At 33.0% G+C, this 25,296-nt stretch overlaps 2 protein-coding genes across 2 annotated transcripts; both read right to left on the reverse strand.

Annotated features, from left to right (window-relative positions):
• Positions 1–1,285: 1,285 nt before the first annotated feature.
• Positions 1,286–4,363, reverse strand: LOC126683461 ((R,S)-reticuline 7-O-methyltransferase-like). Its single transcript, XM_050379367.2, has 2 exons — positions 3,414–4,363; positions 1,286–1,776 (listed from the first exon to the last, which is right to left on the reverse strand). The coding sequence occupies exons 1-2, from the start codon at positions 4,305–4,307 to the stop codon at positions 1,480–1,482; spliced, it is 1,191 nt and encodes a 396-aa protein (XP_050235324.1). The 5' UTR covers positions 4,308–4,363; the 3' UTR covers positions 1,286–1,479.
• Positions 4,364–15,630: 11,267 nt separating this feature from the next.
• On the reverse strand, positions 15,631–18,850 carry LOC126683463 ((R,S)-reticuline 7-O-methyltransferase-like). The gene is made up of 2 exons (XM_050379369.1): positions 18,100–18,850; positions 15,631–16,151 (listed from the first exon to the last, which is right to left on the reverse strand). The coding sequence occupies exons 1-2, from the start codon at positions 18,832–18,834 to the stop codon at positions 15,855–15,857; spliced, it is 1,032 nt and encodes a 343-aa protein (XP_050235326.1). The 5' UTR covers positions 18,835–18,850; the 3' UTR covers positions 15,631–15,854.
• Between the last annotated feature and the right edge of the window lie 6,446 nt (positions 18,851–25,296).

Below are 25,296 nucleotides of genomic sequence, written 5' to 3' on the forward strand. Positions count from 1 at the left end.
AAAGTTTAAAAATAAAGGGACCAAAAGATCTATTTGACCTTTATTTTTACTACACGTTTTTTGATTATAAATTTGTGAGTGGAGGGGTTGTTCGAGGGGACTCGCTCGCCCAAACTTATGGTTGACTTCGAATCTGGAAAGTTCTGGAAAAAAAAATATGGAGTTGTAAGTTGTAACCTAACTCAATTAGAAAATGCTGTTTCTACCGATTAAATGATTGCAATCGAAAGAACATATTCAAATATGATGCGGCTCATTTTGTTAAAATGTCGAGTTAGGTGGACGTATAAATTTGATCTCAAGTGCATTTTACGGCGGGTGTAATTCATGCTCCTTCTCCTTCCCAAATAAAACTTAGAAATTCAAAATGAATAATAAATATGGACTAGATAAAGATAGAAAAATATAAAATGAACAAGATTAAGAAAATTTAAAAATGAAGAGGCCTAAAGATGGATCTGACCTTTTTTTTTACTACACGTTTTAAGATTATATGCTCCTCACAATTTATTTTTGCTCATTTCAGTCCCAAAACTTACTACAGTATATTTTCTTAAATGGGTCCCTTTTTAACGGATTGAAGTGCGCGTGTGTCCAATCTCCATTAAACTAACAAACTTCTCTTTAAACAATCCATGTTGGAAACAAACTCCGACATGTAAACAAATGGCTTGGTTAACGATTGCTGACTTGGATGGGTCTTGGGTCTTGAATTTTGTCTCGGCACTTTAATTTTTGTGAAAATAAATTCTTTGATCGGTTTTTTTATCTAACTTGACACTATTATTATATGACGGAAGAACCTAAAATTAAAAAAAATTAAAAAATAAGGATTCAATGTATTTAGCATTAATTAACCTTGTTAGGATTTGATAAAAAAAAAGTAAACTCACAAATTATTTAAAGTTAATTCAAAAAATATTTAAAATTAATTTGACGCTAATAGAATCGAGTCGAGTTTGCACTAATCTAATCCATTATTGAATCTTTTCGAACCATTCAAGTCAATTCACAAAATGAGTTCGAATAGGAATAGGTTCATGAGAGTGATTGAGTTTTATTTAATTTTATCTTTAATTTCTATAAATATACGTATTTATATAACTTCAAATGAAAACCTCCTTTTCAATAGTTATATCAAATTTGAGTTTTCAATTCCTAAAATAAATTCGATGGAATTTTTTAATCAATAGAGTCAAGTGGGATAAGATCTAAAAATAACTCAACCTGACTAGATTCATTTACACCTTTAATCTGTGCTAACTAGAACAAACTGCATATGATGTTGCATAAAGCAGAATTCCATAATAAACAAGGTAAATTTTGGATGATATATATACATATGTATAGAGAACACGGATATATATTAGAGAAATTCTAATCTAGACCTGTTCCATAAATAATACTCGTGCGATATAGAATTCGACTCCTAATTTCCGGAACTTACGATCGAATACCCTATCATTAATGTACACATTATTATTGTGGGTAAGCTTCGATAATGGATAATAAGGCTGGAATTTGAATAATTTTATAGGTAGGAAAGCCTCCTTGTTCGAGCAGTTTTTTCCAATCAGCTTCATTTCTTTCCTTAGCATTGCATAAAACCATCATCGTTAAATCAAATGTGAATGCCATGTCATCAAATAGCCCATCTCCTTCTGCCTTCAACACTGCATCTATAATTATAAGCTTTCCCGTTTTCTTGCTCATAGCTTTCCGGCAATTTTCCAAGATTTTAATGCATTCTTCATCGTTCCAGTTGTGCAATATCCACTATATTCCACCAAAAATAACAATAAATACTTTAATCTATAATATTGATATGTCTATTTTTGAAACTTAATGTCACATTGTGTATTTCACACTTACAATGTAGGCTTAAATACATGATAAAATTAAATTTAAAAGTCAACTAATTTTTATAGTATTTCATTTTATGGTCGTGCTGTTTGGATTTGTTTCAATTTGATGACTAAATTTAATTTTCTTGCAACGAGAAGGTTAAATTTGATTTTGGCCTAATATATAATTTGATCCCTAAACTTATATCATTTTATCCATCTAACTCCTAAAATTAAAGTCTCACATATTGAATCTCTGGACTTTTTAAATAATCCTACTTGACCCCTGAACTTGATAAGTAAGTAAATATTCAATCCCTCCGTACTAGGGGTGGGCATGGACCGGTTAACCGGTTCACGAGGGTAATTTATAAACCGGTCCATAATAGTATGGTTTTAAAAATTAAACACCTAAACTAAAAAATTTAAACTGTTAACCATTAAATCGGTTAACTATTTAAAACGGTTTAATTTTTCGGTTTTGTAATTTTTAACTATGTAACATTATAAAAATTAGATACATAAAAGAGAAAATTTATAGATAAAATTTTAAAAAAATTGTCTAATAATTAAACTTTAATTTTCATTGTATTTAATTATTAAAATATAAATCTAATATATTCCTACTTTATTAGGTAAATATTTAACCAAAATTTTTAAAATTTCAAAATCTAAACCTAAACCATTAACCATAAAAATTAAAAATTAAAATCTAAACCTAAACTCTTAGATTGGTTAACATTTTCCGGTTTGGTTTTGTGGTTTTGGTTTGGTTAATCGATTTGATCGGTTTTTTTTTCTTCCACCCATACTCCGTACACAGTTTTTAGAGTGTTTCAAGTGACAGGTGGACACTGAAGGATTAAATGTTTACTTATTAATCAATTTCATAGGTCAAATAGGATTATTTAACAAGTTCAGTGATTCGATAGGTGAGATATTAAATTTAAGAATTAGATAGATAAGAGGGTATAAATTCAGGGGCCACACTATATATTAAACCTTTGATTTCAGCTTACATGTGGTCATCCATCACTGAACTTTCATAAAATTTTATTTAGGTTGTTTATGTTATTTTCCACATATGCAACATTTATTTTGAAATGAGAGTAAACTTTCTCAAAATGAAGATTTTATCACTGAATTAAAATAAATCAGAATATGTTTGTCGAAGTGAAATATTATAAAAATTTAATGTCTATCAAATTAAACTACCTTAAATACAACAAAAGCAAAATATTTTTTATAATTTTAATATAAATTATGAATTTGTACAATTGATCAAACTATGAACTTTTTATATCTGATAATTTATTAAAATTCAACCAATCAATATTGATATTGAAAGTACGAACTGATGGATATGAGTCATCACGAACTAAAAAACATAAGTTACCATAAGATTGATTATGGTGTGTTCGTCAATATGGATTGATTATATTATTTGAACGATAATTCAAATTATATAATAAAGAGTAATATCAAAATTATAAAATATATTAAAAATTATGATTTTATGATTTCATTGTAATTTACCATTTAACCTATAAATGTAATGTAATAGCTTACCTTCAAAATGAGGGCATCAGCCGGAGGAATGCTTGTAAACATATCGCCGCCAACATGGGTGACTCCGGCGTACTCAGGTGCTACAGCCACCACATGTGGAAGATCAAAATTAATACCTTTAATATGCGGATGTTCCTTCACAATCTCACCAATCATAGCACCAGTCCCGCCAGCTACATCCACAATAGAATTAATTCCAACGAACCCGTCTTTATAGCAGCTCTTCACAGCTTCTAAAGTAACCATGGATGAAGAATCCATAGCTGAACTGAATAAACCATTAAACTCCGGATTCACTGCAATAAGATCATACAAATCTAAACCGTTAGATTTTGCAAACGCACTGGTTCCTTCTTCTTTGACAATGTCAGTAAGATATTGCCAAGGTGATCGCATGATTGGAGTAGTTTGCAGGAGCGCCATAGGCGCAAGGCTCGTCTTCGAATCGCGTAGTAGCCATTTCGATGAGTTTGTGAGCCCGTATAAAATAGTAGTAGTTTCGGGGTCCGGTTTGGCAGTGAAAATACGTTTACGAGCTAGAAATGTCATGATTCGCGAGAGGCGATCGGAGTTTAAGGAAGGGTGATTAATGTGTTCTACAATGGAAGATATGGAGAGAGGGCGGCCGTGAGAGTTGATAATATCAGGAATGCCTAGTTGAACTACGCACGTTAATGCCATGGCTTGCACATAGCCGAATATGCAGTTCCATAATTCAGCTTGTCCTCTAACCATTGCTTCTTCATTATAATCGTCTAACGTTGGTTCTTGATTGCTACTTCCGGCCATTTCTTTTCCAGCTTTTGTTTCTCTGATCTGATCAAGAATAGAAAATTGAATAAACTGGGAGTGTTTTAGTTGTGGAATCTGTTTTTCGAAAATTGAAATATGCATGTTACTGTTTGATCCAAAACGATTTCTTTAATAGAAAATTAGCTAGACATCGTATTTTTAAGTTTCAAGATTGGCTTAACTCATATAAGAATTTAGAAAGTTTTTGTATTTTCATTCTTTTTATGTAGTTCCTTTTCAGAGTTTGTTAGCTCTGTATATTATTCGATTTCTATTTAACAAGTCCTTTTTAATAGATGCAAGTTGTGAGCGTGAAATGATTAACAATTTTCACGTCAAAAATAATAAAAAATGCTTCTTGTTTTAACTACGGCATTACTCCGTCAATGCTTCTTAAGACAACTCCGTTAATTCCCTCGGTCCTTTAACCCGGTAGCTCGACAACTTGTCGAATCTAGTTAGGATCAAAATATTAATTCTCTTAATTAATAAAATCCTAACTCTAGAATTAAATCTATACCATTTAATTAACTAATTCTAACCTCCAAATAATTTCTTATTTAATAAATCCATACTTTTATTCATTTAAATTTTCTTTGTTTAACTCTTTTTACACATAAAACTATTTTCCATAAATATCCTTTAATATATAAAATATATTTCTTTATATCAAAATAATACTTTCCATTTTATAATTATTTATTTAAATCTATTAAATCAGCCCCATATTGGTTTAAATTCCACTTTTGGTTAAAATATCAAAATATTCTTAAACTTTTCAAATTGACCATTTAGGTCCTTTCTTAAATCAATTAGTTTCAAAATCGACAAAATCATTTAAAATACTCAAAATCATTTTAGTTCAGATTATTAACTTTCAAAATCTGGAAACTTTGGTTAACATACCATGTAACCCCTTAATTTTGGAAAAAGTACAATTCAACCTAAAAATTCTAGTTTACGGCAAAACACATTCAAATCTTTTAAAAATCATCAAAATCATTTAAAATTCTAAAAAATCATTTCACATCAGATTACATACATCAATAATATGGAAATATGGTTAAATTACCGATTGATCCTTTATTTTTAAGAAAATTACACTTTAACCCCTAAACTTTAAATTTTGACAATCAAGTCCAAATCAATTGAAAATCACACAAATCAATCATTTAAATGATTAAAGCCTACTCATCAACTCAATATGATCTAGCATTTAATTCCTAGACATGCAACACAATTTAGCTCGAAACCAACATTTTTTAAAATTTCTTAATTAATCATCATTTAAATATAATCCTATCAAATTAATCAAAACATATTCATTTCAATTAACATACTAAAACAGAAGTCCTTTTAAAATAATTTATTTTTCATGGTCTTAATAATTTAAAACCGATTAAACAATTAATAATAAAAAACGATTATTAAACCGTCAAAACACATAACTTTAATCACTTTAATTCCATAAATAATCAACAAATAAATTTCATAATTTTTTATAAATAATTTCTGCCCATAAATTTAAAATTACTTCAATACCCTTATTTTGATAATTTTTAAAAAAATTACACTCTAAAAATCGAAACCCATTATTTATAGATAATACCAACATTTCAATTAACTTTAATCTATGAAAATCAACCTTTAACATACATATTAAATTCATTTTTAACATCAGCCCAGAAATTTAAAAATAATAATTTAATTTCACATATATCATTTAATTAAAATCGAAACCCATCAAAACAACAATTAAAACCGATTATTTAAGCATCAAACCAACCACAATTTTTAACAACCTAAGCATGTATCTAAAACTCAAATAACATTAATAAATAAAAATAATTATTTGAGGTTGAAGGTATACCTTTATCCTACATGCAATGGTAGATTATTAATCTACGGAAGAATTGTCACGTTTTCGTTAAGGAAATTTGGTTAAAAAATGAAAGAAAAATGGGGCTAAGGTTTGATTGAGAGCTTCGGAAAAAATGGCTCTAATGGAGGTGAATATGTAAAATGGCATAAGGTAGAAGATGAAAAAAATAATATCTAGATATTTTGTTAAGTTCCACTTAATTACAAATTTGCCACTGGGGCAATTTCGTAAATAAAATTGATTTTTGCAATTTTTGAAATTAAACTTTCTCAATAACTTTTGGATATTAATTCATGAATAATAACCTCCTAATTATTATCCCGGAACGTCTATTTTATTTTATATTGAATTTTCTTTATAAATTATGCAGTCAAAATGCAGTCCGGTTAAAATATATTTTTTTGTTCAAAAATTCCCAAATTTATTCATTGGGCTTCAAATATTTTAATAAGATTCTTAGAGTATTTAAATTCTCAATTTGAACTTAAATAATACGTTTCCTTCGTTCTGGTTACCTAAATCCTGACGGACCCAGCGGTTTGTTGGCAAAATACTGCAAGCGTACAGTGTCAACTCGTAATACAGACTGTGAAGTCCGGATATCGTACCCACAAAGAAAGCTACTAAAGACAACCAATTAGGAGACTCGATTCGGATAGTTAAAAGGATAATTTGGATTGAAGTATGTAAATTTAAAAGCTAGATTAAACAATTAAAGAATAAAGTAAACTGAGGCTGTAAATTAAAGAGGATTTAAACAATAATGAGAAAGATCAGGGATTATTAATCTACTTTATGCCATTAATCTCATGGTTTATGGATTTCGTTATCAAATTGCGGTTCAGGCTGATCTAAGGCACCTATAGCTCTCTCTCTCAAGCCGCTACAGGCAAAAACAGTCAATTAAACAATTAATAGGCAACTACTCACTCTCGTGTTATAATTAACCTAAATAATTAATTGATCGATGTTTGTTAAGCAAACCTAAAGAACACACATTCGCTAATTCACTCTCGTGTTGTTAACTCCTGTGTTATCGATTACACGGTCTATTTCAATTCAACTCTCTCAAGTTACAATTAAAACACAAGCCAATAGTTTAAGTGATCAAATTAAACTAAGCATTAAGAACAGTAATTAATACGCAATTATAACAAAAACCCAATAAACCAATTAATTAATAAAGCATAAATTCAATCAATAATCCCCGACGATGGGTTTAGTTACTCATGATCAAAGATAAACCAACAATATAATATATAAAATTCATAATTGATAAGATAAACAATGAAAAAGATCTCTCTGAATTATCGTACCTTAATCGCATAAAAATCCCAATATAATATCGAAGAATAAAATCCAGCTCAAAAAGTAATCAAATCGAAGAACGATGAACTAATACTGAAATAAAGCTAATCTATTGTTTTTAGTCTAATACAATGGTGGTCGAACTAAGACAGCCCTAATTTGGTTGTAAACACCACTATATATACCCGTTGTCAGCCTCAAATTCGTATTTTGGTGAAATCCCAAAGTCGCCCCTTCATAATTTTAGAATCGGAATGAAAGATCGGGGTCAAAACGTAACTTTAGACAACTCAGCAGTTAGGCGCGTTGCGAGGCGCGTTGATTCCATCGTGCCTTAAAATCTCAGCATAAATTTTCCTAAGGCACGATGCGAGGCACGATGCTACCATCGTGCCTTCCATCTCGCCTCCTCTTCAAGTAAGAAAACAAACAGAGGCACGATGCGAGGCACGATGCTACCATCGTGCCTTCCATCTCGCCTTCCACCAAACATGAATAAAACTAGGGGCACGATGCGAGGCACGTTGCTTCCATCGTGCCTTCCATCTTCCCTCAGGCAAAATCTCAAAAACAGCTCTGAAACTAACTCGACATGCCTATCCAACTCCGGTCTTGCTTAAACTTCACCTTATTGCTCCGATTAGGTTCGAAACCCCGTGAAATCTACGTGGTAGTACCTGAAACGCTCAACAAAGAAATGAGACCTAATATGCACAAAAACGATCACTAAACACACGTAAATAACTCGTAAAACAACGGTAATATAGGAGTAATTTTACTCCTATCAAACATCCTCACACTTAACCTTTGCTTGTCCTCAAGCAAGAAACGAATCATGCTATAGCCCAAATCAAATAGAATGTCAATAATCAACAAGAAATTAACATTTTTCAAACCCCTAAAGTGATGAATCAATTAAATCGTGCTTTTAAAACCGACAACACAAAGAGAATATAAACCAAGCCAACTTACTTAAAATTACGACATGAATCAATGCCACCAAGAATACTCAAGCAAGTTTACTCATACTCAAATATAATACGCATTGTTCAATCAAAACATGCAAACTCACCAAAAGCAACGATAACAAACGTTTTAGTCCTATGAGCAAAAACAACAATGCTTGAATCGTAAAACCATATGGCAAAATAACTCACAAGGTACACTCTAACACTCATGTGTTTAAGGGTTCGAAATTCAGCACTCGAAATTGAAACATTCCAATCCTACCATAAGCTTGCTTGTAATCCATCATTCCACTACTCAGTCGAGTCAATAACACAAATCAAAATAGACTTTGTTCGGGTTGTAATGAGGTTTAGGCGAGGGTATGGTACAAGGTAAAAGAAAGGGTAAACATGACTTAACAAACCAACATAGATCAAAGGAAACCAGAAAATTAATCACATTAGCTCTCTAAATATACAATCTCTCATTCTCTTCTTTTATTTCCTCGAATTCTCAATTTTTTCAATTTTTTTTTCTTTTAAGCTCAATATTCCGATTTTTTTTTATACATTTTTTTCTTTTTCTAAGCTTTTACTTTCTGTACTTTTCCTGAATTCGAAGAGGCACTAATAATCACAAAAATCAAGAGATCTTCAAACAAATAATCACGAGCTAGGATGTTATTACATCCTCACACTAGTTCCCTGCAATGTCAATCAATTTGCTAAATCAATCAAGGTAGAAAGTGGAAAGATGAGAAAAGGTAAAATGTGTGTAAAGTGTGTAAACAACAAAAATAAGGTTAATGCTCAACTTGGGTAAACTAAAGGTAAAAGGATAAGCTGTTTAAGTGGTCTAAAGAAAAGGTGAATCCTAAATGTCATTTATCATCTTCATGTTTTTCAACTTTACTGTGCAATGTGACAACGGAAACTAGGCAAGTTCTAGAGAATACAGACATGCTTCAAACCACACAACAAGAAAAATAAGCATAAAAAATATATGCTCCCATAGGCTCAAAATCTCACAAAATTAGTCGTGTGTTTACCATGTAATTCACTACCTCAAACATTGCCATTATTTACTCAAGTTTTCAACAGTTTGCACCGTAGCTCAATCTTAATTTACATGCCAGATTTCACAACAATCATCAAATTACAAGCATTTCATTAAACTCAAATTTTCACCCTAGTCGCAGTGACCCATGTCGTCAAAATCAAGTACGAAACACTTAACTACATTCTCCAATTGTTGTCAACAATTAAAATCACATTTAACTTATTCATCACGTAGGGGAAAGAAACATGCTAATAATTCTGAAATCATTGACATAACAATTATCCTTAGGCTATTTAGGACTAAACAAACATCAAACATGAGTAGATAAACCAAAAACAAGGGTTCACAACCATAGACTAATATAGACGTAAAATAAAAACAAGACACAAAATAAAGACAAGACATAAAACAAGACACAACACAAAAACAAAATGTTTTCCCCACCCTCACACTAGTTCATGCATTGTCCCCAATGCAATGAAATAAAAATAAAAACATGACTGAAACATAAAAGTGCAAAGGGTGAAGAGAAAGATACCCTTGGGATTGCCTCCCAAGCGCGCTTTAGTTAGAGTCCAAAGCTAGACTCTTCGCGTAAGGTTGCTAATAATAAAACCTAACATGAGGAAGCCGTCTTGGTAGCATCTTTTCCCTCTTTTCCTTTGTTGGCTTCTTCAAATATAAATCAGATAATACAGAGTATTCATTATCCTTGTAATAAAAAACAGGAGGAGTGTTAAGCATATTCATATGTTTGATATTATTTCCGTCATACTCGGAATCAAACCCTTCCAAGAATGGATCCCTGTAGTCAAAGGTTTTGTTGATTTCCTCATAGAGTACTGTAATACCAAACTCCTCCCCACTTTCCTCATTGAAGCTCATGGAAAAAGTAAGTGGGTCAGGAACTGAAGCTTCAAGCTTACTACCCTCACACTGTTCTTTCTCGTCCTCTGCAGACACTTTTATGGAATGACGTTCCACTAATGCCTTGTCACTTTCCAACTCCAACTCCATGTCCATGGCTTGTTCTTTTGGATTTACCTCAGTAGTGGATGGTAAACCCCCTTGATTTCGAGTGTCCAGTGCTTGGGCCATCTGATGATTCTGCAACTCAAGATTGTGGATAGTGGCAGCATGATTCCTCAATGTTTTCTGCGTCTCAGCATCATTCTTCATCATCATCTCCATCATTTTATCAAACTTGGTATGGAGAGACTCTTTCAGCTCTCTCTGCTGTTCAGTCTCATATGAATACTGCAGGTCATCCCCAAAGTTGAAATCAGAGTTCCATTGGTCTTGATATGTTTGGATGTTATCCCAATTGTTGTTCCACCCATAATTTTGATGGTTGTCACATCCCAAATTATACGTGTTGGAATAAGGATCACTAGCTTGACATTGACCACCCACAAAGTTGACATGTTCATTTGAAGTTGGATAAAGTATTGGACATTCAGCCTCAGTGTGATAGAAACTCCCACAAACCACACAATTCTGGTCCCAAGCCATTATGCTTTTTTAAATAAGTACACCATAGAAAAAGTACCTGGAGATAAATCAACAAATACCCACGGCGTAAAACAAGAAAAAAAATAAAAACTAAAACAAGCCAAGCTATCCTAACTTAGTTGTTAAAGATATGCTTTCCCCGGCAACGGCGCCAAAAACTTGTTGGCAAAATACTGCAAGCGTACAGTGTCAACTCGTAATACAGACTGTGAAGTCCGGATATCGTACCCACAAAGAAAGCTACTAAAGACAACCAATTAGGAGACTCGATTCGGATAGTTAAAAGGATAATTTGGATTGAAGTATGTAAATTTAAAAGCTAGATTAAACAATTAAAGAATAAAGTAAACTGAGGCTGTAAATTAAAGAGGATTTAAACAATAATGAGAAAGATCAGGGATTATTAATCTACTTTATGCCATTAATCTCATGGTTTATGGATTTCGTTATCAAATTGCGGTTCAGGCTGATCTAAGGCACCTATAGCTCTCTCTCTCAAGCCGCTACAGGCAAAAACAGTCAATTAAACAATTAATAGGCAACTACTCACTCTCGTGTTATAATTAACCTAAATAATTAATTGATCGATGTTTGTTAAGCAAACCTAAAGAACACACATTCGCTAATTCACTCTCGTGTTGTTAACTCCTGTGTTATCGATTACACGGTCTATTTCAATTCAACTCTCTCAAGTTACAATTAAAACACAAGCCAATAGTTTAAGTGATCAAATTAAACTAAGCATTAAGAACAGTAATTAATACGCAATTATAACAAAAACCCAATAAACCAATTAATTAATAAAGCATAAATTCAATCAATAATCCCCGACGATGGGTTTAGTTACTCATGATCAAAGATAAACCAACAATATAATATATAAAATTCATAATTGATAAGATAAACAATGAAAAAGATCTCTCTGAATTATCGTACCTTAATCGCATAAAAATCCCAATATAATATCGAAGAATAAAATCCAGCTCAAAAAGTAATCAAATCGAAGAACGATGAACTAATACTGAAATAAAGCTAATCTATTGTTTTTAGTCTAATACAATGGTGGTCGAACTAAGACAGCCCTAATTTGGTTGTAAACACCACTATATATACCCGTTGTCAGCCTCAAATTCGTATTTTGGTGAAATCCCAAAGTCGCCCCTTCATAATTTTAGAATCGGAATGAAAGATCGGGGTCAAAACGTAACTTTAGACAACTCAGCAGTTAGGCGCGTTGCGAGGCGCGTTGATTCCATCGTGCCTTAAAATCTCAGCATAAATTTTCCTAAGGCACGATGCGAGGCACGATGCTACCATCGTGCCTTCCATCTCGCCTCCTCTTCAAGTAAGAAAACAAACAGAGGCACGATGCGAGGCACGATGCTACCATCGTGCCTTCCATCTCGCCTTCCACCAAACATGAATAAAACTAGGGGCACGATGCGAGGCACGTTGCTTCCATCGTGCCTTCCATCTTCCCTCAGGCAAAATCTCAAAAACAGCTCTGAAACTAACTCGACATGCCTATCCAACTCCGGTCTTGCTTAAACTTCACCTTATTGCTCCGATTAGGTTCGAAACCCCGTGAAATCTACGTGGTAGTACCTGAAACGCTCAACAAAGAAATGAGACCTAATATGCACAAAAACGATCACTAAACACACGTAAATAACTCGTAAAACAACGGTAATATAGGAGTAATTTTACTCCTATCACGGTTCAATTTGAGCTGCACTGTTCTTTAAATTTCTGCACTGTTTCTCATTCAGATTTTATGTAAAATTTATGATATTGAAGAAGACGTCGATATCTTCGATTTGATAAATGGATCATCGAATTCCGATGTCGGAATAGAAAGATATGATTTTTAGAAGTTCGTCGTTCCAGAATTATTGTTTTATTTTACTTATCCAAAAATTTCCAAATATGATTCCAATATTTTTATAGATTTCTCCAAGTATTTAAATTCTCCATTTAAATTTAAATATCACTACTTATAATTCCGATCGTCCAAATTATGACATATAGCTTAATTTAATATTTCAAAATTCCGGGTTATTACACAAAACAAACCCTACATCTCTAACGGTGTTAAATAAATAAAGAAAAAGGGATAATTTGGTTCTTAAACTTTAAAAATTGACTAAATAATTAAAAATCTTATTATTTTTACAAATAAGCTTGATATTTTTTAAAAGATTAAAAAGTAAACTTTTTTATTATATACTAATTTTTTAAAAATAAAGTAAAATTATTTTATTCTTATATTAAAAAATTAAACATAAAATCATATTTTTCTATATTTTAATTATATAATTTACATAAATACATAATTTTATGGCACAACTTATATAATTTTTAAAAAATAAATCAATAAATATGCATGTAATTTTTGTTATATAACAGTAAAAAATTAATATAATTATTTTTATAAATTTAAAATATGCGATATTAGTGAAGAAGGTGATAAAAAATTCTAAAATTTTATAAATTTATGAATTGATTATATATATAAAAAAATAAATACCTGATTGACATAAAAGCTAATTAATTTCAAATATTATTTGTATACCTAAATCTCATTTGTATATCCTTATAATCATTATTTTAAAAAAAATCAGATTAATCAGTCGAAGCGATCATTAGTATTTTTAATATGTTTCATATTTGTATAAAAAGATGACCTATTTTCATTTATGTATACTTAATCTAATAGATATAGTAAAAAAATTATTATTTTTTACATAATAATACTATTAAAATAATGATATAATTAATCTTTTCATTTTTTTTATATAATCGATTCAGAAATTTATTAAATTTTATATATTTTTTGCATCATCTTCATTAATTTAAGTACTTTAAATTTTAAAAATTAATTGTAGATTGTTTTTCATTGTTGTATAATAATAATATTTATATGTATAGCTATTCAATTATTTATTAAATATATGATAAATATCGCATGTTTCAATTATCTATTTAAGTTAATTATAAAATTAAAATATAGAAAAAAATTATTTTAATTTTTTTATTATATGAATAATATAATTTTTACTTTATTTTTAAAAAAATTGTAAAATAAAATTTATTTATTTTTTAAAAATATCGGACTTATTTGTAAAAAATAATAAGATTTTTAATTGTTTAGTCAATTTTTAAAGTTTAGGAATCAAATTAGCCTCTTTTCTTTATTTATTTAACACCTTTAGAGATGGAGTGTTTGTTTTGGAACTTTTTAAAAGATTAAGGTTTGTTTTGCACCAAATTTTACCATAGGGTTTAACTTGTCTTTTCCATGAAAGGTTGGGTTTTTTTTTTTTGTAATTTCCCTTAGAAAAAATATAAAAAGAACAAGATCAAGAAAGTTTAAAAAAAGGGACCTAAAGATGGATTTGACCATGTTTTTTTTGTACTACACGTTTTAAAATTATATGCTCCTTCACAATTTATTTGTGCTCATTTGAGTCCCAAAACTTACTATATTTTCTTAAAGGCCCAATGTCTTAAAAAACCCCGACCTTTTAGCCCCTTTTCAATCATACCCTGGCGTTGAAAATTTGTCAATTTTACCCTATTTTGTATTTTTGTGTTTCAATTGTACCCTGAAAAATTAAATTAACGTTTTTTGCGTTTGAAAATTTGTTTAAAACATTCTCCATGTCTCGCATATATTGATTGTATATTTTTAAAATTTATTTAAATTTAGTTAAATTAATTAAGAATTTAAATTAGTGTTAATTTGATTATGGTTTTTAGTTAGTTTTTAAAAATAAAGGACTTATTTGTATTTTTTTGAATAAAAAAGAATTTAATTTCATGTTTAGACTTAATTAATTGAATGCTTTCATCATTTAAGTAAAAAAATTAACAAAAATTAAAATATTGGGGTACAATTGAAAACGGAAAATTTAAAAATGGGTAAAATTGACAAATTTTCAACGTCGGGGTGGAATTAAAAAAAAGTTTAAAAGTGAGGGGTTTTTAAGTGATTAGACCTTTCTTAAATTGGTCCCTTTTTAACGGATTGAAGTGCGCGTGTGGCCAATCTCTATTAAACTAACAAACTTCTCTTTAAACAATCCAAGTTGGAAACAAATTCCAACATGTAAGCAAATGACTTGGTTAACGATTGCTGACTTGGATGGGTCTTGGGTCTTGAATTTTGTCTCGGCACTTTAATTTTTATGAAAGTAAACCCTTTGATCGGTTTTTTATCTGACTTGACACTATTAATATTTTATGACGGAAGAACCTCAAGTTTATAAAATTAAAAGGATAAGAATTCAATATATTTAGCATTAATTATCCTTGTTAGGATTTGATAAAAAAAAAAAAGTAGACTCACAAATTATTTAAAGTTAATTCAAAGAATATTAAAAATTAATTTGATGCTAATAGAATGAAGTCAAGTTCGGACTAATCTAATCTATTATTGAATCAATTTCTAACCGTTGAAATCAATTAACAAAATGAGTTCGAATAGCAATAATTCACGAGACTGATTGACTTTATTTAATTTTATCTTTATTTTCTATAAATATATGTACTCATATAACATCAAATGAAAACCCCCTTTTCAACTCTCATACCAAATTTGAGTTTTCAATTCCTACAATAAAATTCGATAGAATTTTTAATCAATAGAGTCAAGTGGGTTAGATCTAAAATAACTCAATCTGACTAGATTCAGTTACACCTTTAATCCGTGCTAACTAGAACAAACTGCATATGATATTGCATAAAACAGAATTCCAGAGTGAACAAGGTAAACTTGGGATGAATACATACATATGTATATGTATGAAGAACACATATATATATCAGGAAAATTCTAATCTAGACTTGCTCCATAAATTTCTATAAATCGTGCGATATAGAATTCGACTCCTAATTTCCGGAACTTACGATCGAATACCCTATCATTAATGCACACATTATTATTGTGGGTAAGCTTCGATGATGGATAATAAGGCTGGAATTTGAATAATTTTATAGGTAGTAAAGTCTCCTTGTTCGAGCAGTTTTTTCCAATCAGCTTCATTTCTTTCCTTAGCATTGCATAAAACCATCATCGTTAAATCAAATGTGAATGCCATGTCATCCAATAGCCCATCTCCTTCTGCCTTTAACACTGCTTCTATTATTATGAGCTTTCCAGTTTTCTCCTTTATAGCTTTTCGGCAATTTTTCAAGATTTTGATGCATTCTTCATCGTTCCAGTTGTGCAATACCCACTACATTCCACCAAAAATAACAATAAATACTATAATCTTTAATATTTATATGTCTATTTTTGAAACTTAATGTCACATTGTGCATTTCACACTTACAATGTAGGCTTAGATACATGATAAAATTAAATTTAAAAGTCAACGAATTTTTATAGCATTTCATTTTGTGGTCGTGCTATTTGGATTTGTTTTAATTTGATGACTAAATTTAATTTTCTTGCAACGAGAAGTTATATACTTCTTACGTCCCATTCTAATTGACCAAATTTTCTTTTTTGAGTGTCCCATTTTCTTTGAAAACTTCTATTTATATAATATTTTTCACACCACTTTTCTTCTTTTATCCTCATCAATTAATGTATTTTAAAAATATTTTTCTAAAAAGTGGTGAAAAATTTAATATAATATAAGGATATAAAAATAAAGTTACTAAATTTTTTTAAACAATGTGCAATGGAAATTTTCTCAATTAAAATGGAACAAAGGGAGTATTTAATTTCAGCTTAATATATAATTTGATCTCTGAACTTATATCCTTTTATCTATCTAACTCTTAAAATTAAGGTCTCACTTATTGAACGTCTGGACTTGTTAAATAATTCTATTTGACCCCTGAACTTGATAAGTAAGTAAATATGCAATCCCTCCGTACTAAGGGTGGGCATGAACCGGTTAACCGGTTCACGAGGGTAATTTATAAACTGGTCCATAATAGTACGGTTTTTAAACTTATACCTAAACCTAAAATTTTAAACGGTTAACCATTAAATAGGTTAACTATTCAAAATCGTTTGGTTTTTCGGTTTTGCGGTTTTTAACTATGTAACGTTAAAACAATTAGATACATAAAAGAGAACATTTACTGATAAAATTTTAAAAGAAGTCTAATAATTAAACTTTAATTTCTATTCTATTTAATTATTAAAATATAAATCTAATATATTCCTACTTCATTAGGTAAATTAATATTTTACTAAAAAAATAAAATTCTTTCAATATATATATACATACATATATATATATAATTTATAAAAATACATATTATTTATAAACCAGTTAACCAGTTAACCGCGGTTTTTAAAACTCCAAAACCTAAACCTAAACCATTAACCGTAAAAATTAAGAATCTAAAGCTAAACCTAAACTCTTAAATTGGTTAATCAAATTTTTTGGTTCGGTTTGGTTAATCGATTTGATCGATTTTTTTTGCCCACCCTACTATGTACACTGTTTTTAGAGTATTTCAAGTGATAGGTGGACACCGAGGGATTAAATGTTTACTTATTTATCAATTTCAGCGGTTAAATAGGATTGTTTGACAAGTTCAGTGATTCGATAGGTGAGACATTGAATTTAAGAGTTAGATAGATAAGAGGGTATAAATTTAGGGGGCACACTATATATTAAACCTTTGATTTCAGCTTACATGTGGTCATCCATCACTGAACTTTCATAAAATTTTATTTAAGTTGTTTATGTTATTTTCCACCTATGCAATATTTATTTTGAAATGAGATTAAACTTTCTCAAAATGAAGATTTTATCACTAAATTAAAATAAATCAAATTATGTTTATCGAAATGAAATAGTATAAAAATTTAGTGTCTATCAAAATTAAATAACCTTAAATACAACAAAAGTAAAACATTTTATAATTGTAATATAAATTATAAATTTTTACAATTAAAACTATGAACTTTTTAAAATTCAACCAGTCAATATTAATACTGAAAGTACGAACTAAAAAACATAAGTTACAGTAAAATTGATTATGGTGTGTTCATCAATATGGATTGATCAAATTATTTAAACGATAATTCAAATTATATTGTAAAGAGTAATATAAAAATTATAAAATTTATTAAAATTTATTCTCAAAAAAATATATATTAAAATTTATGGTTTTATTGTAATTTACCATTTAGCCTATAAATGTAATGTAATAGCTTACCTTCAAGATAAGGGCATCCGCCGGAGGAATGCTTGTAAACATATCCCCGCCAACATGGGTGACTCCGGCGTACTCAGGTGCTACAGCCACCACATGTGGAAGATCAAAATTAATACCTTTAATATGCGGATGTTCCTTCACAATCTCACCAATCATAGCACCAGTCCCGCCAGCTACATCCACAATAGAATTAATTCCAACGAACCCGTCTTTATAGCAGCTCTTCACAGCTTCTAAAGTAACCATGGATGAAGAATCCATAGCTGAACTGAATAAACCATTAAACTCCGGATTCACTGCAATAAGATCATACAAATCTAAACCGTTAGATTTTGCAAACGCACTGGTTCCTTCTTCTTTGACAATGTCAGTAAGATATTGCCAAGGTGATCGCATGATTGGAGTAGTTTGCAGGAGCGCCATAGGCGCAAGGCTCGTCTTCGAATCGCGTAGTAGCCATTTCGATGAGTTTGTGAGCCCGTATAAAATAGTAGTAGTTTCGGGGTCCGGTTTGGCAGTGAAAATACGTTTACGAGCTAGAAATGTCATGATTCGCGAGAGGCGATCGGAGTTTAAGGAAGGGTGATTAATGTGTTCTACAATGGAAGATATGGAGAGAGGGCGGCCGTGAGAGTTGATAATATCAGGAATGCCTAGTTGAACTACGCACGTTAATGCCATGCCTTGCACATAGCCGAATATGCAGTTCCATATTTCAGCTTGTCCTCTAACCATTGCTTCTTCACTATAATCATCTTGAAAGGATTATAATGAGGAAGATAATCTCATTGTATTGAATGCACAGCACATTACAAGTGTATATATATACACAGCTGAAACTCTAGAAGCAGAGTTTTACACAATTGTATATACTACAAGAATTAGAGTAGGAATCAAATACAATAGCTACATAATAGAAACTACATCGTTATCACCCTCCCGCAAATTGATCATCGTGTGAACAAAGAGTCAATTTGTCCCGTAATAGTTGAAACCGAGATTTGTGTAATGGTTTGGTTAGCACATCGGCTATTTGATCATGAGAAGAGATGTATTTCACTTGCAGCTTTTTGTCCGCAATCAATTCCCGGACAAAGTGAAAATCAATTTCCAAATGACGAGACCGAGAGTGAAAGATTGGTGTAGTCGTTAAGTAAGTAGCACTGAGATTATCACACCATAGTATTGGCGGTGTAGTAGTCACATAACCGAGTTCAGTCAATAAGGACTGAATCCATACAAGTTCTGTGACCGTGGAAGCCAAAGAACGGTATTCAGCTTCGGTAGATGAACGAGCAACAGTGCGTTGCTTTCGTGAGCCCCAAGAGATAATATTACAGCCAACAAATAGACAGAAACCTGATGTAGAACGCCGGTCGTCAAGGGAGCCCGCCCAATCTGAGTCGGAGTATGCTGTAAGTGTGGTGGTATCAGAAGGCCGAAGTAAGATACCGGAATTCTTAGTGGATTGGAGATATCTCAAAATACGTTTAACCGCTTGCCAATGAGTTTCCAGCGGACAATGCATAAATTGAGCCACCTTATTAACTGAATATGAAATGTCAGGACGAGTCAAATTCAAATACTGTAAACCTCCAACAAGCATGCGATATAACGTGGAATCAACATATGGTGAGCTGCCGGTGTTGGAGAGGCGGACCTGCGGGCTGGATGGTGTGCTAACAGTACTTGCAGTAGACATGTTAGCTTTTGTCAATAAATCTGAAATGTACTTGCGCTGAGTTAACAATAGACCCGATGGAAGCCAAGTTGCCTCAACTCCAAGAAAGTAGCTCAAGCGTCCCAAATTTTTAAGAGCAAACTGAGCACTAAGCGAAGTAATAATAGATTGCAAATGAGAAGTATTGTTGCCCGTGAGAATAATGTCATCAACATATATCAAACAATAGGCCTTAATACCTTCCTTGTTGAGTAAGTACAAGGAGGTGTCAGTTTTAGAGTGAATGAAACCCAATTGTCGTAGAGCTGCAGTAAGACAAAGAAACCATTGCCGAGGTGCCTGCTTCAAACCATATAGAGATTTATGAAGTTTGCACACATGATCCGGAAAAACTGAACTGATGTAACCTTGTGGTTGAGCCATAAATACTTCTTCATCAAGTTTGCCGTGTAAAAAGGCATTGGACACGTCTAGTTGATGAATGTTCCAAGATTGCGAAATAGCCAATGACAGGACCAAACGAATAGTAGAGGGTTTAATTACCGGACTGTATGTGTCACGAAAGTCAACTCCCGGCCGTTGATGAAATCCTTTCGCCACCAAACGAGCTTTGTATCTATCAAGGGTACCATCAGACTTTCTCTTGATACGAAATACCCATTTGTTGCCGATGATATTTTGAGTGGGTAAGCGAGGTACAAGTTCCCATGTATGATTGGCTAGAAGAGCATTAATCTCTTCATCCATGGCAGCGCGCCAATGAGTGCTGCGAATGGCCTGAGTATATGAGGAAGGTTCAGTCTCAGTAAATAAAGCTGAGAAAATTTTGGGTTTTAAGTTCCCTGTTTGTGAACGAGTCACAATACGATCATAAGTAGTAGGTTTCGGAGGAGAATGGCTGGACTGTGGTAATGCAGGAATATTGGTTGTGGATAGTGATGGTGGTGTGGGAGATGGAAGGTCTGAGGCAGGTGGTGTTGTTGAATTTGGTGGGCTGACAGTAGGGGCTGGTGTAATGGGTATGGAGGCTGGTGAGTGAGATAAGTTTTGTAGTGTAGGCAATATGATGGTTGCAGGAGTGGTGTTGTGTGGATCACGGAGAGGAGCAACGGGATCGGCAAATGGAAATACCTGTTCATCAAAAGAAACATGGCGTGAGACCAGAACTTTTGAAGTAGATAAATTGAGGCAATAATAACCTTTGTGAAGTTTACTATATCCAAGAAAAACACAAGAAGTAGAACGTGGAGCAAGTTTATTTGGGGCATAGGGACGAAGCCAAGGATAGCACAAACAACCAAAAACTTTTAATTCATTATAATCAGGTGTTTTTTTCGAGCAATTTTGAATAAGGAGAAATATTATGAAGCACAGGCGTAGGTAAACGATTAATAACATGAACAGCAACATCAAAGGCATAAGTCCAATAAGATTTAGGAACATGAGAATGATGTAGTAAAGAAAGTCCTGTTTCAACAATGTGGCGGTGTTTACGCTCAGCAGTTCCATTTTGTTCAGGAGTATGTGGGCATGAACTCCGATGAATAATACCATTATCAGAAAAATATGCGTTAAGAGCTACAAATTCGCCTCCTAAATCTGAATGGAAGGTTTTAATGGGTCGACCAAAAAATTTCTCCACAACATTGCGAAACTTAATGAATGTATTAAGCACATCAGATTTCTTATGCAAAAAATAAATCCATGAATAACGACTGAAATTATCAATAAAAATAACATAATATTTAAATCCATCAATAGAAGGTACCGGGGAAGGTCCCCATACATCAGAATAAATAATGTCTAAAGGACCCTGCGAAGAATAACTAGACCTAACAAAGGGTAATTTATGAGATTTGCTTGTACTACAAGCATGACACAAGCCTATATGTTTTTGAGACTGAAAAGGAATGCGCAAAGCAGATAAAAGATTGCTAACAGTGCGAAAATTAGCATGCCCTAAACGTTGATGCCAAGTAGAAATAGAACTTGATAAAGCAAGCTTTGGTGATCTATTTAGTATTGGCTGCAAGGTTAGAGAGTATAAGCCACTATCAATCGGTCCGGTAAGCAGCAAATCCCTCGTGTGGATATCCTTGACCTCGAAATAGGAAGGAAAAAATTCAACGGAAACATTGTTAGTCTTAGTGAAAGAAGAAATAGATAATAAATTATGACTGATTTCAGGAACATGAAGAACATCCTGCAATTGAAAAGTAGAACCTTTAGATTGACAAATAGAAGAACCAAGATGTTTAATAGAAAGAGAATTACCATTGCCGACCTTAACATCATCGGTGCCTTGAAAATCAGAACGGATTGTCAGATTTTCAAGTTCCGGTGTTAAATGATGAGTTGCTCCAGTGTCCATGATCCAATTCTGTTGTTGGGGTGGAGGGGGTGTTTGTGGATGGGGAGAAGCATAATTACCATAGGGTCTGTGGTTGAAGTGTGGCTGTTGCGGTGGCAGAGAGGGATTGAAAACAGTCCTGTTATCTGAAGAGTAATTTGGCGAAGAACACGTACGAAAGGTGTGGCCAAAACCATTGCAATTAAAGCATGTGGGAACTGATCGGGTGGTGGAAAAATCATTACCACGTCCAGCAGTATTATTCTGAGATCGGTTAGGGGAATATTGCATACTATAATTATTAGGACGAAAGCCACGTCCACGTCCGCGAGAGCGTCCTCCTCGCCCACGGTATGAATTGGTGGGGCTGTTAACTGAAGCTGTGAATGCAGTAGGTTGATTACGGCTTTGTTCGGCAAGAATACTTGATTCTTCACTAAGAAGTAATCCATACAAATCATCAAAGGTGACAAAGGATAAGCGACTCTCTAGAGATCGCAAGAATGGGCGATAATGAGAATCCAACCCATTGGATAAAACTTGTACCAAATCATCGTCGGTCATGGGGCTCCCAAGAGCAGCTAATTGATCAAACATCCCTTTGCCACGTTGGGCATATTGGGCAACTGTTTCGGTGGGTTCTTTAGATAACCGAAAGAAATTCGCTTTAATTTGACGAACTTGGGCTTTGGAGCCAGAAGCGTAAGATGTGGATAACTTCTTCCACGCGTCTTTAGCAATAGTGGTGTTGACAATCTGAGGAATGAACGTCTCAGAAATTGATCCAATGATCCAGCTTAGAACGAGTTGATCACGTCGGAACCAAGATTGATATAGAGGATTTGGATCCCCTGTGGCAGTAACAACATCAGGAGGCGATGAGTCCTCATTGATGTGTGCGGCTAGGTCATAGGTGTGAAGTAAAGGCATAAGTTGAGCTTTCCATAATAAATAATTGGAAGAGTTAAGTTTGATGGGTAGATTTTGTGCTGTGTTTGGTAAGGAAGGAATGTTTTGTGAAGAATTTAGTGTGGTGAGAGCCATGGTAATCGTGCTATTGAAGCAGCAGCTCTGATACCATGAAAGGATTATAATGAGGAAGATAATCTCATTGTATTGAATGCACAGCACATTACAAGTGTATATATATACACAGCTGAAACTCTAGAAGCAGAGTTTTACACAATTGTATATACTACAAGAATTAGAGTAGGAATCAAATACAATAGCTACATAATAGAAACTACATCGTTATCACATCTAACATTGGTTCTTGATTTTGATTTCCGGCCATTTCTCTTCCAGCTAACTTTTTGGCAAGGATAGATTATTGAAAAAAAAAAAACACTGGGAGCTAGTGTTTAGTTGTGGAATCTTTTTTAGTTCTTATGAACTTTTTCCTAGAAAAATCGAAAAGAATAATTAATCTCTAACTTCAATAGGGTGATGGGAGTCATGTGACCTTATGCTAATTCCAGCCCAACATGAGAACCTCTATCTTGAAGTAACATGAATCACACATGATGAATGCTCACTATAATATCAAGAATTTGGCTAAACCCATTTAGAGGCTCTTGTACTATATCATTTTATTTAAAAAGCCCTTATACGATTTTTTTTATTCTTCAAGTCCCTCTACTTACATAATTTTTGATTTTCAAGTCCTTTTTTAATTTTCTCTAATCCCTCTACTTACAATTTTTTTGTTCCTCCAGTCCCTCAAAAGGACCTGAAAATCGAAAATGAGATTATTCATTCTGTTAGGTCTATGTTGAGCTTCACGTTGCAAGCCCAGCAATTTATTGAGATTTCAAACTCAGTTGCTGCTCCTCGTAAGTCCTGCCTTATTGGCTGGTCTCCGCCCCCCTCTGACTGGATTAAGATTAATTCTGACGGAGCTATGAAGTCTCCAAATTGCATCGCCTCTTCGGGTGGCATCGCTCGCAACAAAGATGGGAATTGGGAGTTTGGTTACAGTCGTTTTATTGGCAGCTGCTCGGTTCTCCAAGCTGAGCTTTGGGGTGCCCTCGATGGTCTCGAAATTGCTTGGTCGAAAGGTTATAGAGCAGTTATCCTTGAGATGGACAGTAAACTTGTTGTCGATGCCCTCTCTGGTAACGTTCATCACATTAACGCTAGCACTAATCTTCTCAATGCTATCTGAGCTACCCTCAAGAGGGATTGGAACGTGATTATATGTCATACGTATAGAGAAGGAAATTGTTGCGCTGATTGGATGGCGAACCATGGTATATCCCTCCCCCTCGGATTGTCTCTCTTCGCCTCCCCTCCGACGGGTATTACCTGCATTATGTTAGAAGATATCGCTGGTGTTTCCATCCCCAGGATGTGTAGGAACTACTGATTCCTTTGGCCTTGGCCTATCTTTTGTATAAAAAAAAAAGGACCTGAAAATCGAAATTTTGCCAAGTACAGGGACCTGAAAAACAAAAAAATAGTATAAGGGCTTTTTGAACAAAAATGATATAATACAAAGGTCTTTAGATAGGTTTAGCCTATGAAATTCGATATATTACGTACCACTACCACATGCCCTAATTATTGATATGGGTCTTTTTTTTTTGGCAAAACTCATACGGAGACCCCTCTACTTTACCGTTTTTATTCGAGAGACCCCTACTCCAAAGTTGTTCACGTTTGGATCCTTATACCTGGTAACACTATTAGAAAACAGCAAATTAGCGACGGACATTTGCGACGGACAACATTTCCGTCGCTAATTTGCCATTTTTGCGACGGATTCCACGACGGACTAACAATCCGTCGCAATTTCCTCTAACTTCTTGGCGGGAGTGTGCCCGCCATTTTTGCGACGGAAATACCGTCGCTAAATGGTCGCTAAAATGGCGGGATCTGATGCCGCCAATTTTTTTTGGCCAAAATTTGCGACGGATTGTGAAATCCGTCGCTAATTGGCCGAAATTACAAAACGCTGTGTTTAGTCATCTGATTTAGCGACGGAAATAAAATATCCGTCGCTAATGCAGATGACTAAACGCAGCGTTTCATTTATCACAACAATTAGCGACGGATTTCACAATCCGTCGCTAATTATCGTGATAAATGAAACGCCTGACCTATTTTCCCCATTTTGTTTAATCAATCAGAAAAACGCCGTCCACCTCCTCGCAGCGTTCACCACCTC

This window comes from Mercurialis annua, linkage group LG5 (genome assembly GCF_937616625.2).
Source record: "Mercurialis annua linkage group LG5, ddMerAnnu1.2, whole genome shotgun sequence".
NCBI lineage: Eukaryota > Viridiplantae > Streptophyta > Magnoliopsida > Malpighiales > Euphorbiaceae > Mercurialis > Mercurialis annua.

Bases quoted from the DNA above. Each gene is read 5' to 3' on its own strand.
- LOC126683461 (XM_050379367.2), bottom strand. From the start codon at position 4,307: ATGCATATTTCAATTTTCGAAAAACAGATTCCACAACTAAAACACTCC. The intron at 1,777-3,413 runs GTAAGCTATTAC...GGTGGAATATAG, and splicing joins CTGATGCCCTCATTTTGAAG to TGGATATTGCACAACTGGAA.
- LOC126683463 (XM_050379369.1), bottom strand. From the start codon at position 18,834: ATGGTTAGAGGACAAGCTGAAATATGGAACTGCATATTCGGCTATGTG. The intron at 16,152-18,099 runs GTAAGCTATTAC...GGTGGAATGTAG, and splicing joins CGGATGCCCTTATCTTGAAG to TGGGTATTGCACAACTGGAA.